The 17,136-nt window shown below is 49.3% G+C and overlaps 1 protein-coding gene across 3 annotated transcripts in view; it reads right to left on the bottom strand.

Annotated features, from left to right (window-relative positions):
* The window catches only part of CFAP77 (cilia and flagella associated protein 77), a 122,462-nt gene that overhangs the window by 83,616 nt on the left and 21,710 nt on the right, over window positions 1-17,136 (bottom strand). For 2 of the 3 annotated variants that reach the window (XM_072959015.1, XM_072959016.1), the window contains one exon: window positions 33-122. The exons of the other annotated variant lie outside the window; for it this stretch is intronic. In XM_072959015.1, the coding sequence (XP_072815116.1) occupies window positions 33-59 (27 nt within the window). In that variant the 5' untranslated portion in view covers window positions 60-122. The remainder of the gene's footprint in view (window positions 1-32; window positions 123-17,136) is intronic. 3 annotated transcript variants of the gene reach the window in all.

Genomic DNA, 17,136 nt, shown 5'->3' with positions numbered 1-17,136 from the left:
CGAGGTGAAAAATCACATAACATAAAACTGACCGTTTTAAGATGCACACTTTGTGGCATTTAGGACTTTCACAACGTTGCACAGCCACTACCTCTTTCGGGTACCAAAACTTTTTCATCACCCTGAAAGAAAATGGATATGATTAAGCACTCACTCTCCACTGTCCCACCTCCCCAGCCCCAGGCAACCATTAATCTGCTTTCAGTCTCTGTGGATTTACATATTCTAGATATTTCACGTAAATGGAAACACCCAGTATGTGGCCTTTTGTGTCTGGCTCCTTTCACTTAGCATCGTGTGATGAGGCTCAGCTACCTCATGTGTCAGCGTTTCGTGCTGTTTATGGCTGTAGAATATTCCACGGCCTGGCTGTACTATGTTTTGTAGATTCGTTCATCTGTTGATGCACGTTCGTATGTTTCTGAAGCAGGTGCTATTACCATTTGCACTCTACAGAGGAGGAAACGAGGGTCCGGAAGGTCAGGTCAATATCCAACACCCCAAAACTCATAAAGTGAAGGAGCCCCGGCGTAGCCAGGCATTCCGACCACTGGGCTGCTTAGGAGGTAGGAGAGGAGCTGGGATAAAAGCCGTGGCAGAGGAGGAGCGCCGGAAGCAGGATGTGGTGACTTTCGGCAGAATCCGGCACATCCAGGAAAGCTCTTCAATTCACTTTCAGGGGGTCGGTCAGTAACCCTACTGATTACGAAACCCTGCAGGGTATGGTGTGCACTGCACTGAATGATATTTTAAGACCTGGACAATCAGGAGTGGTTTCTTAAGATGTTCAACCCACACACACACAGTCCATCCATCCATCCAGGCTAGGTTAGATGCACGGAGATAAATCAGACAATCTCAGAGTTGTAAACTGAGCTGCAACTGAGAACCCATGTCCCAGTTTCCGCTTTTACCCCAAGGGAAGTCTTCCTCCCTGAGCTGGTCTGGTTATCAACTCCCTGAGTGTCTTCTCCCCTGGTTGTGCTTAGGGGAAAGAGTGTGACTTCAGAAGGGTTCAGTCATTTCATGGTTTTTCTCACCGTACTTTTATCCCCTTGTACACATCTCTGTCCGTTCTCGGTGCTAGCCTACTTAGAAGAGCAGGTGCCAGTCCCACAAAAGACACAACCCCGAGAAGGCTTCCTCTCTGTCTGTCTACATCTGTGCTGCCTAAGACGACAGCCACAGGTCACAGTGCTCCTTAGATTTTTTTTTTTAATAATTTAAAATTTTGTCTTCAGTCGCACTAGTCAGATTTCAAGTGCTCAGTGTGCCCTGGGGGTGGCGGTGAGCCTACTGGGCAGAGAGGAGACAGGATGGACGCTTCCATCGCCTCCGAAGGTTCCACTGGGCAGTGCTGGGCTACAAACGCCAAACCGCCAGGGGTTGTTCTCCGTTCCACCCCGACCTGCGTGGGCCTGACCCTTGAAAGGAAATCGACATTTTCTTCTGCTGAGTAAAGATCATCGTCAGGGTAGTACGTGCCTCCACAGGCAAGACAGACTGAATGGATGAGCAGTGAGAGGAGGACAGAGCCTGGTGCCCGGTGTGGCGGAGGGAGGGGCCGAGTTGGGACCCGCTGATCCGGCCCCGGCCCCGGCCCCCTGCAGGTAAAAAAAGGTGGAGAGGCCTGCTGGCCAGGGAGACAATCAGTGTCCCTGAGAATGTGGCTGCGGGGCTGTAAACATTGTGAGCAGGATGCGGCCCTCCAAGGGCCCAGGGACGCGCCTAGCTCCCCTATGGCAGGATCCTTTACGTTCTGATTTAAGGCCCGGCAGGATGTTCATGGCTGTGCCTGGGTCTCACACGCACAGCACCGCCGCTCTGAGTCGGGAGGAAACCCACACCTCAAGCCCAGCGCTTCTCTGCTGCCCTAAGCTGCAGAGAAAATGGGCCCATAAAACATGACGAGGGAGGCCGGGGCCTTGGGAAGGAAGCGGTGGGGCTGTCAGACGCCTTAGTGTGCCGGCGAGGGCTGGGCCCGGCAGCCCCGGCCCGCCAGGTGCAGCAGGCCACACGCACGGACTGGTTTATGGCAGAGAAAAGAGAGATGGCTTTGGAGCTGGTTTTATCCAAGGCAGAATCCAGAGGAAACCATGCCCCCTTCTTTATGCTCCTTCCCTGAGTTTGCGCTCCCCTTCCCTTCCCGCCTCTGCTTCCCTGAGAGCAAGCAGGAGCAGTTTGTTTTCGACTGCCGGAGGAGGCTTGAAATATTACAAAGGTGGCGTGTGGAACGCTCCCCGCGGCCCTGCCCCGATGGCACGCGCACAGACATAAAAAGCAAATACCATCAGTAACCCGTCGCCAGAACCCAGCAATGAGCCGAGAGTTTTTCTCCCTGCCGGGGCTGTTAGCGGCGATGTATTTCTCCCTGCACTAAGCACCATCTTTCCCAAGGCTGCATTACAATGATTTATAAACCCCATTTCTGGGGGAAACGAATAGATCAAAGTGAGGAGAAAGAGAAGGAGACGCGAGCAGCTGGAGGAGGATATTGAAGCCTGAAACAAAAACACAAATGAAAAACTAGGCAGTGACACAACTGAGCTGCTCCTCGCTGCACTCTGATATCAGAGAAAAATAATAGCCAAATCTCGATTTTAATCCTCTTCTCCCCTTTATAAGATGCGGCTTCCTGTCAGTTACTGGGACTCTGAGCCGTCGACGGGCTCGCGTGGGAACGGGCTGCCCAGGATGGCCCGGGGTGGAGGGCTCTGCCCAGGGGGTGCTCAGACCCCAGCCACATTCTCTCCTTCGTCACTTTCGGGGGAGACTCGTTCGAGGGGCTCGGTGGACTCCTGAGTAAATAATAGGACAGCCCTTTGTTGCCTTCACAAGGGGGGGTGCTCAGCAGTGCGATGTGGTCCAGGGATCACCTTTTAAAAATCTCCAGCTGGATCAGAAGCCTCTTCCCATCGTCTCCCAGTCGCCTGTTGCCCAGACTGAACAGTTTCTTTGAACTGCTGGTGACCATGAGGACGAGAGGGAGTAGAAACAGACTCGGGGCCCAGCGTGTCAGCACGACCACTGTGACAGATGCCCCTCTGGAAATCTCAGTTAGACTTTGCACCTGTGCTTGGCCATCAGTGTGAATGAGCGCAGAGACGCGGAATTAGCTGAGGACAGGGCACGGATGGGAACAGGCACCCGTGGGGGGAGGAGGGAAGGAGATCTCAGGATGGGGTGAGACCGGGCTGCCAAGAGGGGGCGCCCTTTGAAATGGGTCTTAAAGGAAGGATGCAGCTGCTGTGGACGGGACCCCTCCTCAGTCATCCGTTCGGAGCAGCCTTCCCTGCCCCTTGCTCAGCTGTTTACAGCAAGAAACATTACTCAAAGGTAGGACGTATTGCCTTAAGTGGACAATCTCATCTTGTTGGGAGCCAAGTGGAAAAAGATCACGGAGGGTTTGTTTTTGTTTTTCAGGTGAGAACCCCACGCGTAGCCAAGTACAGTGACACACGACACTGCCAGGAACAAGATTCCATCTGTCCCTAACGAGGCCTCAGAAAGGTCCAGAGAGACTCTGCAAGTAGGATAATGAAAGCCACGCGCTCCCACAGAAGAGGCAGCCGAACTTTGCCGTGGCCTGGAGTTCTCCTTCCCGCAAGCTAATTTGTCGGCTTCTCTTTTAAAGGCCAGCCCAATCAAACACAACCTCCGTGGGGCTGTAACCAGGGCGTAGTTTGCATGGAGTGTCATGGCATTTTGTGTCCTTGCTCTGGGTGGCCCTGGGATGCTCCAAGTGATAAAGCACTTCTGGTTTAAGGGGACTTTGAAAGAAGGGCCTTGGTATGTGGCTTGGGTGGGGAGGACTGCCTCAAGCCAGGGGTCGGTTGAGGTCAACAGATTGCCCTGGAGTACCCGGCGCGTCTGCCCTGCAGCCTGGACCCCCCACTGGCTCACCCAGCCTCGTTCGCCCAGTGGTGAAGGAAGCACTGGTCTTGGCTACGCTATGGGCAAGTCCAGTTTCTCAAAAGCCAATATGCCAATCCGATTTGCTTTCCTGAAGGAGCCTTCATTTTCAGAAAAGTCTTCCCTATCCCATTCCGTTCAGAAAGGTGCTGCATCACATCACTGCCCAGCTGGTGAAAAAGGTGATGTGTAGGCGGCTTCTCCGGGATGTACCTACCAGGAGAGTACTTGGAGATGCTGCTTCCAGCACCTGCTCCCTTCTACTGCCAGCAGAAACCCCAGTGACAGCTGAATACTTCTGATGGAAAAAAGAGGCTTAATTCTACTTTATTCGTGGTGGTTAGGACAACCAAAGTTTCACCCTCATAGTTGAAAGGAAGCGAACGGACTCACATCAGTTGTTTAACATTTTAGAAAGCATTCAGGTTCCTGGGGTGACAAGATGCTGTGTTTCCCGCCGGATCTGATTTTTAAATAGACAAGTTACAAGCCTCCTGAAAATTGGAGTTTATAATTGAAATATTGATAAACTCTTTCCCATAAAGAAGCTACCAGATACTGTACTAATAACTAGGAAACAGGGAAAAAACAGTAAGAATGCTTTTCTCTGCTTAACCAAGAAATACAATGGCAGAGTTTATTGCTTACAAAACACAGCTGCCTCTCCTCAAATTGGATAGAGAGATGAACCCCGATAAATTATGATGCCCCTAAATTCCAAAGAATGTACATCAATTATTGGGGGTGCCACCGTCATCCTTCTGGGCAGCCTACTTATTAGGGCCATAATTTATTATTATTATGCTTTGGTGCAAATATACTTTGGCTGATAAAATTCAGATCTATTAAAACAAACGTCCTCCTTTCTCTGAATCAGTAAGAGACAACATTCCATAAGGAAGTGTTGTAAATTAGAAAAGCAAATGGTTCTTATGTACTCAGAAGTGAGAGACCAAAGATAATTGAAGGAGGAAGCATGCCCTATTATCCAGACTTTCTGAATCTCATCCCGGAATTCAGGAATGAGCAGCAAGATGCAGGATTGGAGCACCATTGTCTGGTGGTTCCGGCCGCTGCCTCTGGACTGAAGCCCCTTTTTATGAAATGATTCTATGTTGTTTTTTAAAAAGTGAATCTTTCAGGTTCAGTTTTAACCAACATGAGGCACATTGCCTTCTTTAAGAGACATGAATTATATAGGCTTTTTTTAAAAGCTGAATGTTTGATTTGGGAGGGATTTTGGACATCCAGACTCCCCACCGTGATGCTCAGCCAAAGAAAAGCCAAGCCGTTTGTATGGCTGAGCACGCACCAGGACTCCGACGCGGCGCCGCGAAGTGCTTCTCAGCCATTTTCTTATCAGAAGCAGAACTGCCTCTTAGAACGAGAGAATTTGAGAGTCACAAAGGGCCAAGAGGGTGCCTGGTCTACCCTGCCACTCAGGGCCAATAAATGATCCTTGTGAAGGCAACGGCTCTCCAGGCTGGTGTTTGGTTCCTGTGGCTGGGCACCCCTACTGCCCTGGGCAGCCCATCTCTCTGAGTCTTAGTTGCCTGGCACAGACCTGATCGCTAGTGGGGATCCGATGATGGTGGCAATGAGGCCATTCTTCCCTCTGCAGCAGAGCGGAAAAGCTGTCTCCCTGTCCACGGAGCAACACTGCTTCAGGACTTGGAAATCACGATGGAACTTAACCTTGGCCCTTTCCTCTTCTCGTGGTCCTCCCATGGCTTCTGGACTGCTCACCAGCCTCCCTCCTCTCCTTCATGCCCACCGCACCCCAGGTGACCAGAGCAGAGCCCAGGCTCTCTCTGCGGAGGGGGAGGGTGCCGGGCAGGAGCTGCCTGCTCATACCGTCAGTGCGCCAACCAGCACCCCTTGGTCGCTCGCTGTGAGATTGTCCTTGTGAACAAGCTTGGTCTTCCCAGCTTAGGCTCCCAAAGAGGCAACGTCAAAGCTCTCCTCAAGGCGTGAGCTGCAGAAGCACCTTCTCTGCTGTAGCCCCTTTCCTACAAGCCCACACCGACCTGGAGGAGGGGACGCAGGCCTGGTGACCAGCCCTGCAGATAGCAAGGGGCGCCCTAAGGGGCTTAAAGTCGGGGAGCGATAGGAATTGGTGTGCTTTTTGGAAGATTCTCATGACTCCGTGTGGGGAACAGAGTGGAGGGGGTGACGTCAGGGAGGGAGAGGCCAGATAGGAGGCAACTGCAATCAGCCTGGGGAGGAATCAGTGATGGGCCGGAACTTAGGGGGAGCAGCAGGGACAAAGAGGGACGGACAAAGTGAGTGTCATGCAATGAGGAGGAGAGAACTACCGAGTGGGGTTATAGTGTGGCTGCTAGGTGGCTGGCTAGGCACACTCACTAGTTCAAATGACTCCTAAACACACACCTCGCACTGCAAGGCGTACACACTCATACCTCCAGAGAACTGTGAAGCACCAGGTATCACAGCCCCTCATGTGCGCATTAAAGCCACCAGCACCCGAAGACCACAGTCTGAGGCAGACCCATTGCCCACATCCCCAAGTCCAAACTAAGTTCACAACCTTTCTGCAGACCAGCTACCTTTCTGGAATTTTCTATTTTGGTGAGAGCCACCATCATTGACTCAGTTGTCCAAGCCAAAAACCTGACAAAATCCATCCTCAGCTTTTCCTTGCCTCCCACCTTCAGTCAGGTACCTCCTAAGGAGCTCTCCAGTCCACCCCTTTGCCGCTTCCCTCCGCTGCTGACTTACCTAAGACCCGCCTCCACTTCCCCCCTGAACAGCTGCAGCCGCATTGGCAGCAGCCACCCCTGGGGCTCCCTGTCCCCGACCATTAATAGCCTGCCCCAGGTAGTCTTGCAAAGAGCCAGCTCCTTTCATTTCAATTCTCTACTTAAAACCTTTAAAAGCACCACAGGGACATGAGCATCAGAGCCAAGATCTCAGGTAGCAGTGCCGTGTGAGGGTTAAGCACGGGGCCTGGGCAGCGGGAGTTCACACCTTCACTCTGCTGCTTACTAGCTATGTGGCTGCGGGGTGCCGGTGAGGCACACCTCCACGTCCTTATCTGTAGGAGAGATAATATGAGGCCACACCTCATTGAAGCTCAGGGTCCTTCATTATTAACAATCCAGGCCTACATCCAGCCTGTGCCCACATTTTTTTAAATTGAAGTGTACTTGATTTATAACGTGTTAGTTGCTGGCATACAGCATAGTGATTCAGTTATACGTAATATGCATATTCCTTTTCATATTCTCTTTCATTTCACTATGGGATATTGAATGTAGTTCCCTGTGCTGTACAGTAGCACCTTGTTGTTTATTTATTTTATATACAGGATTTTGTTCTGCTAATCCCAAACTCCTAATCTATCCCTCCCCTGCCCTACTTTCCCCTTTGGTAACCGTCAGTTTGTTTTCTACGTCTGAGAGTCTCTTTCTGTTTTGTAAATAAGTCCATGTGTGTCATTTATTTATTTTCTTTTTATTTTAAACTTTATTATTATTATTTTAACAGAGGCACTGGGGTTTAAACCCAGGACCTCATGCATGCTAAGCACACCATCTACCACTGAGCTATGCCCTCCCCCGTATCATTTTTTTTTTTAGATTCCATGAATAAGTGATATCATAATATTCGTTTTTCTCTTTTTTACTTCACCTAGGATGATCATCTCTAAGTTCATCCATATTGCTGCAAATGGCATTATTTCATTCTTTTTTATGACTGGGTATTATTTCATTGTGTGTGTGTGCGTATATATACACACCACATCTTTATCCAGTCACCTATTGATGGACATACAGTTTGCTTCCATATCTTGGCTACTGTAAATCGTGCTTATGCCCATATTTAAAAAAATTTTTTTTCTTTTTGCTGGGGGAGGTAATTAGGTTTATTTATTTAATGTTTTTCCTTTAATGGAGGTACTGGGGATTGAACCCAGGACCTCATGCATGCTAAACATGCACTCTGCCACTTGAGCTATACCCTCCCCCTGTGCCCATGTTGTGAAGTCCTCCCCTGTTCTCCCAGCGTCCACACCCCCAGGTCCCACCCGTCTGGCCCCAGCGACACTGCCGTCCTCACGCATGGCATTCTTCTTGCTGCTTCTCCACGTGCTATTTCCTCCACCTGGAATTTCCTCCCCACCCCATTTGCCTGTCAGACCCTAAGTCACCCTCCAAAACTCAAGAATCACAAATTAAAAACAGACAACAGCCAATGTGGGTGAGAAGGTGGAGCCACTGGAACGCTCATACGCTGCTGAGGAGAATGCAAAATGGTATGGCTACATTGGGACGCAATACGGTAGAAACTTACTAAGATTGCATTTATCATGTAACTAAGGTCCTGTTCCTAGATATTTACCCAAGAGAAACAAAAATATCTGCCTACACAAAAACATGTATGGGGCTGTTCATAACAGAATTATTCATAATAGCCCCAAATGGGCAGCAACCCAAACGTCCATCAGCTGGGGAATGGGTAAGCAAATTGTGGTGCATCTTTACGATGGAAAACCACTTGACAATAAAACAGAACGAGGAACAGATACACACTACGACATGGATGAATCACAAGTGCATTATGCTAATGAAAGAAGTCACACAAGAGACTGTGAACCATGGGCTTCCTTATACCCTAAATTCTAGGAAAGACAAAACTGCATTGACAGAAAGCAATCAGCAGTTCCTGGGGCCAGGAGTTGGAAGGGGATCAGGTGTGAAGGGGCACAAGGGAGCTTTTCTGGGGGAGAAAACTGTTCCATATCTTGACTGTGATGGAGATTAGGTAATTGTCCAAGCTTACCAGAACTTGCCAAACTGTATGCTTAAAATGGGTGAATTTTAATGATGCAAATGATGCCTTCATAAACAATAAAGAGAGAAAAAAATCAAAACCAACCTCCAGACTGGCCCCCTCTAAAAGCCTTCTCTGACTGCCCACCCACACACCTGCCCTATCCTTATTCCTGTCCGGTTGTTGGACTTGCCCTTTAGTCAGACGGGCTATCTCTTGATCAGCCAAGAGGCGGGGGCCTGGGGTCCTTCATTCATCTCTGCCCCTCTGTGCCTTGTACTCAGGAAACCTTTCCATTCGTCCCCAACTCTGTCTCCCCAGGATCATGCAGCCAAAGCTTTGTGATGTATGTGTAACATCCCTGTGTGTGCATGTGTTCCTGAGCGACTAAAACCTGAGCTTTTTCTCTCTCCTCATTTCTGAATTAAACCAAAAAGCTAAATTAGCCCTCTGCCCAGGAGACCTGTATTATCTTGCAAACAGCTAGCACCTCCAAGTTGTCATCTAATTAAGCCACACTCCCAAACAAAGCACATAACAGTGTCACCGCATTAACGATGCTACCCGCCCTGGCAGCCCTGACTGCACACTACAGCGGCTGGCTGTAAAACAGATAACCCGCCGCCGTGTAAACTGCGCTCCTAAGTAGGTCCCTCCCTTCAGCAGATCTCCTTTGAACGCTGGGTGGTTTTATGAAGAAATATTCCAGGGCTGGGCACGGAATGGAAGTGGCAGGTTGGTTCTTTAATCAGCCTAATTTTCCGGGGTGTTCTACCTTTTAGCATTCCAGAAATCTGCTCTTTGAACCTGTACGTAGCGCTGGCTGTTTGAAGTCCCCGTGTTGGTTGCTGTCAGCAGCTGAGTGTGTGTTTGAGAGGAGTGTGTGTTTGAGAGGAGGGTGCGCTGGGGGTCGCGGGCACGCTGTTCTGTGCAGACCAGAGCCACGTCTGCACCCTGCTGGGGGGGGGGTGTGGGGGGAGACGGTGGGGAGAGGCCACACACTTCAGGGAGCGGGAGTGAGGATCTGGTCCAAGGCAGGGGTGGCTGACAAAGCCCCCTGCAGCTTTGCAGGGTGAATTATTTGCCAGGCTTGAAATGAAGCTGGAATTAGAATAAGATGGCTTTTTTCCCCTTGGGAGGGGGTCCCCTAGAACAGAAAACGATCAGTTCATTTGACCTAGTTCACTTTTCTGCATCCCCCCAAAAGAGGCAGGTGCTAACTGATAGATGGATGTGCGCCACCTCCAGCTGCATTCAGATTTCGCTCATCAGTTGATTTTAAGGGGGGAAAGCACTAAATGCAGAATCGGCGGCAGAGTGTGGATGCCGGAGGGTGAGGCTCAGGTGAACCCTGGCTCCCTTACTCTATCAACTCTGAGACTTCGGGGGCCAGTCACCCACAGCGCTTGGGCCTCAGCTTTCTCCTCTGTAAAATGGGAGAACTAATTCCTCTCTCACCAGGCTGCTGGGAGGCTTAACTTGAACGAGATGATGCCACACATCACTTAGCCCGCTTTCTGACGCGGTGGAGCCCTCAGTCCCCCGCAGGGTAATCATTACTGTGATGCTCCGCAACCAATTGCAAGAGAAATGAGCCAATAGGCCACACACACGTGGTCACTGTGTAGCACGTGCAGGACCTCAAGGCTCAGCCAACGGTGACGATGTGGATGATAAAAGGCCCAACTTTTACTGGGTTTTTCTGAAAGAGCCTCCTACTCAGAATTCAACATTTTAATACAAAGACATCAGGGAAAGGAATGAACACCGGGGATGAAAAGAAAAGGGCGGGGCTGGGAGAAAGGCTTAGTAATTCTCAAATCAAGGCGAGGCGCTTCCCTCCCCACCCCACCCCCGGTCCCTAAACTTGTTGGCAAGGACTGGACGGCTGACGGCACACCCCGCCCCTGGCATGTCACCCCACAATGATCAGGACATCTGGGGGAAGGAGAGCTGGCGTTAAGTGCTGGCTCCTTCGAGCACCAGCACAACTGTACCGCCTGGTGCCTGTCGATGTGGCCCAGGGACTGTCTGCACGGGAACCCCCCAAATGCAGATTCTGGGCCCCCTTCTGAGTCAGACTCTCCAGACACGAGGCCCGAGGAGCTGTGTTTCTGACAGGCCCCCAGGCTGTGAAGTGGGCTGTGAGCGGCACTGTAAGGCATCTGTCCCGGCTTCCTTAGAGCTGGCGTTTCCGCGGCAAAGAAGGAAAACAGGGCCACTCGTGCCTGGCAGACTTGCGAGACCCAGGGCTGCGGGCGGCAGCCTCGGGTTCCGGGTCAAGGTCCACCCCTCTCCAGGGGCTGCTCTCTGCAGTGGCTCAGGCTGACCCTTTAATTTTCTAGGTTTTAAGGAGGCTCTTCTGAACCTTTTCTCCATAGTGAGCTAGTTGGCAGGTCAAGTTCATGTGTGCTCACAGTGCCCGGGAACAAATCCAGATCTTGAGAAAAGTCCCCACTGTGATCATGAATAGGACAGTTCAGTCAGAACAGTCCTTTGTGATCAGCATATCCGTGTGAGGGCCCAGAGCATCTGCCTCTTGCTGGAGGCTGTGTCGGATGATGGAGAGTGGTACCCAAGGCCCCCAGCCCAGCCTGCAGCCCCCCCCAGAGAGCCCACAGAGGGCAGAGGGTGAGAGGAGCAAGAACAGGCACTTGCTCTCGTCTACTTTGTTGTTTAAAAGCTGGTGACCTGTGCGCTTTTGTTCTTAGCAGCTTTACTCACAATCGCCCAAGTACCAATGGTGATGAATGGATAAACAAAAGGTGGTTTATCCATACAATGGAATATTAGTCAGCCATGAAAAGAAATTTCTGACACATGCTACAACATAGATGAACCTCGAAAACATCATGCTGAATGAAATAAGCCCATCACGAAGGGACAAATGCTGTAGGATTCCACTTACACAGAGACCTCGAGTAATCAAACCCGTGGGGACAGAAAGTAGAATGGTCACCGCCAGAGGCAGGGTGGGAGGGGGAAAGAGACAGTTATTGCTTAGCCGGGACAGAGTTTCGGCGGGGGAAGATGAGAAAGTTCTGCAGATGGATGGCGACGGTCGCACACAATGTGAATGTATTAAACATAGTTAAAAATGGTTAGATGGTCGATTTTACGTCATGTGTATTTCAACTCGATTTTTCAAGGGCAGAAAGGCAGTAACTTGCGAAAGTCCGTATTTTACCAGTAGCAACAAATGTTTTGCAGCACACCTCACGGTGGCTCCAGAGCCTGCAGGAGGCCCCGGGGGCCATCAGGCAGGAAGGCCTTCCTGGGGGGCCGCGGTGGGGGGCGGGGGAGCGCGCGGCCGGGAGCGCAGGCTGCGGGGGCCGGTGTGAGGCGTGTGCATGCTGCCGCTTCATTTCTTTCTCGTTCCTCTTTCCTGGCACATGTTCAGCCCATAATTAGGAAGATTCTCCAAGGAGAGAGACTACTTCCTACCCAGATGACAAGCCGTGGCTTAGGCAGATCACTTTCCAGATGTGACATTCGTCTCCCTGGCAATGCTGCAGGTGGCTCTGGGTTTATGTGGCCGGAAAGCTCCATCTGAGGCCCTGATCCTCACAGATACCTTCTTCCGTCGCTGGTGCTCATGCCCAGGCTTTCCCTCTGCAGCTCACTTCCCTCAGAGCTGCAAGGCCCCTCTCGGGAGAAGCAGAAAGGGGAAGGGGGCAGGGGGACTTCAGAACCCAGTGAGGGGTGGGGTGGAGCCCTTCACCTGGGGGGCTTCCCAGCTCTCATCACGGGATTGTCCACGTGTTGGTGAACCCTGGCTGCCACCATCCTCTATCCAGGGCCCAATGCAGAGCTGACACTCAGTAAATGGCTGTTGATTCAATGGTTGATTGAATAAAATGGGAAAATGGCCCAGAATCACACTGATTTCATGCAGTGTTATGAGTGCAAAGTTCATGCTTTGCAGGCCCAGATAAGCGATTTTCAAGCACCAATATCTGCAGTTCAGGCATGTCCAGGAGCCCCACACCTAGAGCCTGGAGTCCTATTTTCAAGGGAATGCTCTGATTTGAGCCTCACAGACCAATATAAGTGACAATAACTGACATTTTGGTAACATAATAATCCAAAATGAGCACTGTTGCCTCGTGACGTTTATGCCTAGACGGTCTGTTTTACATCAAACAGGCACAGGCCTATTTTACATTGAAAGATTTCTTTTCAGTGAGTATAAATGCCCATCAACAAGTGACTGGATAACGAAGTTGAGGTACACACACACCACAGAATAACTTTCAGCCCTGGAAAGGAGAGAAATACTGATATACGCTGCAAAGTAGATGAACCTTGAAAATGTGATGCCAAGCAAAAGCAGCCAGACACGAAAGGTCACATGTCATATGATTCTTTTTACACGAAATGCCCAGAATGGGCAAACCCACACAGACGGAAGACAGATGAGTGGTTACTAGGGGAAGAGGGGAGAGAGAACGGGTCTGGAGTGTTCTTCTGGGGTGATGGAGAAGTTTTGAAACCAGAGAGCTGGTGGTTGCACAACACTGTGAAGCACTAGATGCTGCTGCATTGTTCTCTTTGTTTATTTCCTTAAGTATTTGACTTCATTTTTATCTGGGGGAAATAATTAGGTTTACTTGTTTATTTTGACGGAGGCCCTGGGGATTGAACCCAGGACCTCGTGCCTGTGCAGCACGCACTCTACCCCTGAGCTAGACGCCTCCCCCCGCCGAATCGCACCCTTTAAATGGTTCATTGTATGTGGATTTCATCTCGATGAAAAAAATCCAAGTAGACAATAACCTGTAAGTTAAGATTAATGAGGTGGTGCAAAATGATGCAGCACGAAGTATAACACGGATTTTTTTTTTTTCTCATTTGGATATACTTTGCCAGTTGCAATCACAAGATCCAAATGCTACGCTGTCCAGGTAAGAACGGTTTCCTAATTTCTCTCCCTTGTGATTTCTTGTTCCACGTCTGGCTTCCTGGCTGGCTTCCCAAGGGGTGGGGGGGTGCCTTTTCTGTCTTATTCTTTGTATTCCTAGCACCTAAATTGGCTCCTGGTATGTAGTAAATGCCAAATAAATGTGCATTGAATAAGTGAATGACACCAGCATCTGAGCTTCACTTAGCCTGGGTGAGGGGTGGAGGGTAGCGTGGGCCAGCTCTTCTCAACCTGGAACCCATCATCGGGGACCTTGTTAAAATGCAGATTCTGTATTCATAGGTCTGGGGTGGGAGCTGAGATTCTGCATTTCCAGAAGTGCCCAAGGATATGGATGCTACTGGTCCACCAGCTCCTGGAGGAGCAAGAGCCCAGGCATGCCGGACCCCAAGCCTTTTCACGGAAGATCTCACCCAGCCTCCCTGCACACTTCCTGGTTACCCTGGGGAGGATGATTAAAGCAACTGGCAGTTTCTTCCCATGATTCCAAGGTAGGCTGTCATTCCAAGGAAAATACGTCCACTTCAATTCAGAACGCTTGGTGTTCGGTGTTTTCTTACGTGTGGCAGGGGAGGGGGAGGGGGAGGGGGAGGGAAAGTCTGTGGCCCCCTCCCCAAAAGAAACACGCTGTTCTTCTGCCTTTGTGTTTCCGAGCATGTACACGCAGTTGGAATCACAGCTAATAAACAGGTCATCTTGTACTTCCAAAACAAAAACGTGCTGTGTTTCAGTAGAATAGCAACTGTACATTAAAAAGCTGTCAACTTCACTACAATTTCCCTGAACCTTGCACTGCAGAAAGATACCTTGTCACTCAGAGTCGAGTGCAGTTTCACTGAAATATCTCCTTGTCTGTGTAAATAATGAGCAGAATTGCATGAGCGTATCTGGCCCCAGCCTCCTCTCCCCACTACTCCCAAAGAAACATGCAAATAGATTTATGGGGTGAGCTTCTCAACACTTCACTTTGAAAACAAAGGCAGGTTGTCCCACCGACCCGGTGTTGTGTATTTAGGATACAGAGGAGGGAGCTGGGGGTCCCGGGACAAGGAGGGAAGGGTGATGGTGATGAAAACAGTGGTCTTTGCAGCTTCCAGTCAAGGAAGCCAAACTGCTATTCAACTGTGATTTTGAGAACACACACAGGTTGCATCAGAAAGATGGGAGATATTTGCCGAAGAAGAATGACCCAGACCCCAGAAAGTGTCAGCCCACACAGCCTGCAGATTTCAAGACCCAACAGCCCTGCCACCACCTGCCATTGGTAGGAGCTTCAAGTCCCTTCACCCTCGTGAGCTTCAAGTCCTTTGACTCTCAAAGAACAGTGATACTAGTGACGGCCTCACAAGGTGGAAGCAAATGAGGTGATGAGTGCAAAAGTACTTTAAACCCTCAAGTATGATCCAGTTGCTAATCATTATTGTCAGGAGCTTGTCAGTGGAAATCAAGGTATGAGCTTTGGCACCAGCCCAACTGAGGTTCCAATCTTGGCTCCATCCCTCACCAGTAGTGTAACTTCAGGCAAGTTTCTTCACCTCTCTGAGCCTCGGTTTCCTCATCTGTAAAATGGGGATAATAATGGTATTTGCCCTTGTGGGGTTATTGTAAGGATTTGATGCAAGAGCGCACGTTGGAACTACTGCCTGGCTGATAGAAAGAACTTAGGAAATGTGGTATTGCTGAAGCTGCTGCTGACAGTGACTCCCCACTGACGATAATGACAGTGATGACAAGGAGGGTGATGATGATGGTGATGAAGATACTGATGATGGTGATGATGGTGATGATGATGATGATGGTGATGATGATGATGATGGTGATGATGGTGATGATGATGATGATGATGATGATGGTGATGATGGTGATGATGGTGATGAAGATACTGATGATGGTGATGATGGTGATGATGATGATGATGATGGTGATGATGGTGATGATGATGATGATGGTGATGATGGTGATGATGGTGATGATGGTGATGACAGTGAGATCCCCCATTCCTGAGTGGAGATCTAGATCACTGCATCATAGGCTCAAGGAACAGGGAAGCCAGAGCCAGCGATTTAAGCAGGTGAAGAAACAGGGAAACTGGCCCTGCATCCTCGTGCCACAGAAGCCCTTTGCTGGCTTAGCAATCTCCACCTGCATCCCCCCGGGTCTTTGGGACCTAGGGCTGGACCCAGTGCAGAATAAAACATTATATTCAACTTCTTCCTAAGTATTTATTTAAGATTATTGACTGTATCACCTCCACCCCACAAAACGAAGGGGAACTCAGAGATCCTCTTTTCCCTGAGATTCTACTGCACAGTGATGATTACCATCGCCTGAAAATATACACATGAGAGACTCTAAAATCCAGTGGTGTGCAGAGCCAGTTTGTTCCAGATCACCAGAGCTGACTGTTAAATATTCAGGAATTTTGCAAGCCATTTGTTAAACACAGCCATTATTAAAATTAAATTAAATAAGCTTACAATTGAATAAGTGATATTAAAAACAAAGGCAATAAGCACTTAAAATTCTTCACTCCCAGTTGTTTTTTTTTTTTTTTAGCATTTTCCCAGTTGTTTTCCTACATCTTACCATTACCTATACTCTTGTGGTTTATCTGCATCGACTACATCCGTGTGGTGAAAATACTACATGCTCATTTTCCACGCTCAGAGTGATCTTTCTAAAATGCAGATGTGATCATATCCCCCTTAGTGGCTTCCCCCTGCCCTCAGACAAGGTCTGGACCCCTGCCATGGCTTCCTAGTCTCCTTCCTCCAGACCCATCTCTTGCCACTCCTGCAAATTTGAATTTCAACCTGCAAATGCTGACAGTCTTTCTGTTCCTGGAGTACACTATGCCGTCCTCCTCCTTCGGGTCTTTAACCCACGCTGTTACCTACACTCGAGAGGCAAGGAGGGCATGAACCGTTGCAAAATGGTGTGATAAACACGCAAGGAGTGTGTAACCAGCTCAGGGAGCGCTCGGAATGCAGGTCCAGTTCTTGGGAAGACATTGATCAGAGAAATTTTCAGGATAACAGGACTTTCCATCTTTTTATGTATTTTGTGTTTTGAATAAGTATTACATGCGCATGACACAAAATTCAGATGATACAAAGCACGTGAAATGAAGAGTAAGTCTCTTTTCCCTTCCTGTCTCCCAAGAATCTCCCTCGCCCCTGAGAGGCCACCTCCACAGGTGGACCTTATTTCATTGTGCTACACAGATCGTGCACTTTTTTCATTAATTGAAGGTTTGTGGCAACCGTGCATCAATCACGTCTATGGGCACCATTTTTCCAACAGCACTTGCTTACTTCATGAGCTCACTTCTGTATCACATGTCGGTAATTCCTGCAACACTGCAAGCTTTTCCATTATTATTGTATTTGCTATAGCAATCTGTGATCAGTAATCTTTGATGTTACTATTGCAAAACGATTATGACTTGCTGAAGGCTCAGATGACCCTTAGCATTTTTTGTAACAAAGTATTTTTAAATTAATGTATGT

This window comes from Vicugna pacos, chromosome 4 (genome assembly GCF_048564905.1).
Source record: "Vicugna pacos chromosome 4, VicPac4, whole genome shotgun sequence".
Taxonomy (NCBI): domain Eukaryota; kingdom Metazoa; phylum Chordata; class Mammalia; order Artiodactyla; family Camelidae; genus Vicugna; species Vicugna pacos.
The sequence above is the reverse complement of the archived record's forward strand: the minus strand, read 5'-3'. Positions and strand labels throughout refer to the sequence as shown.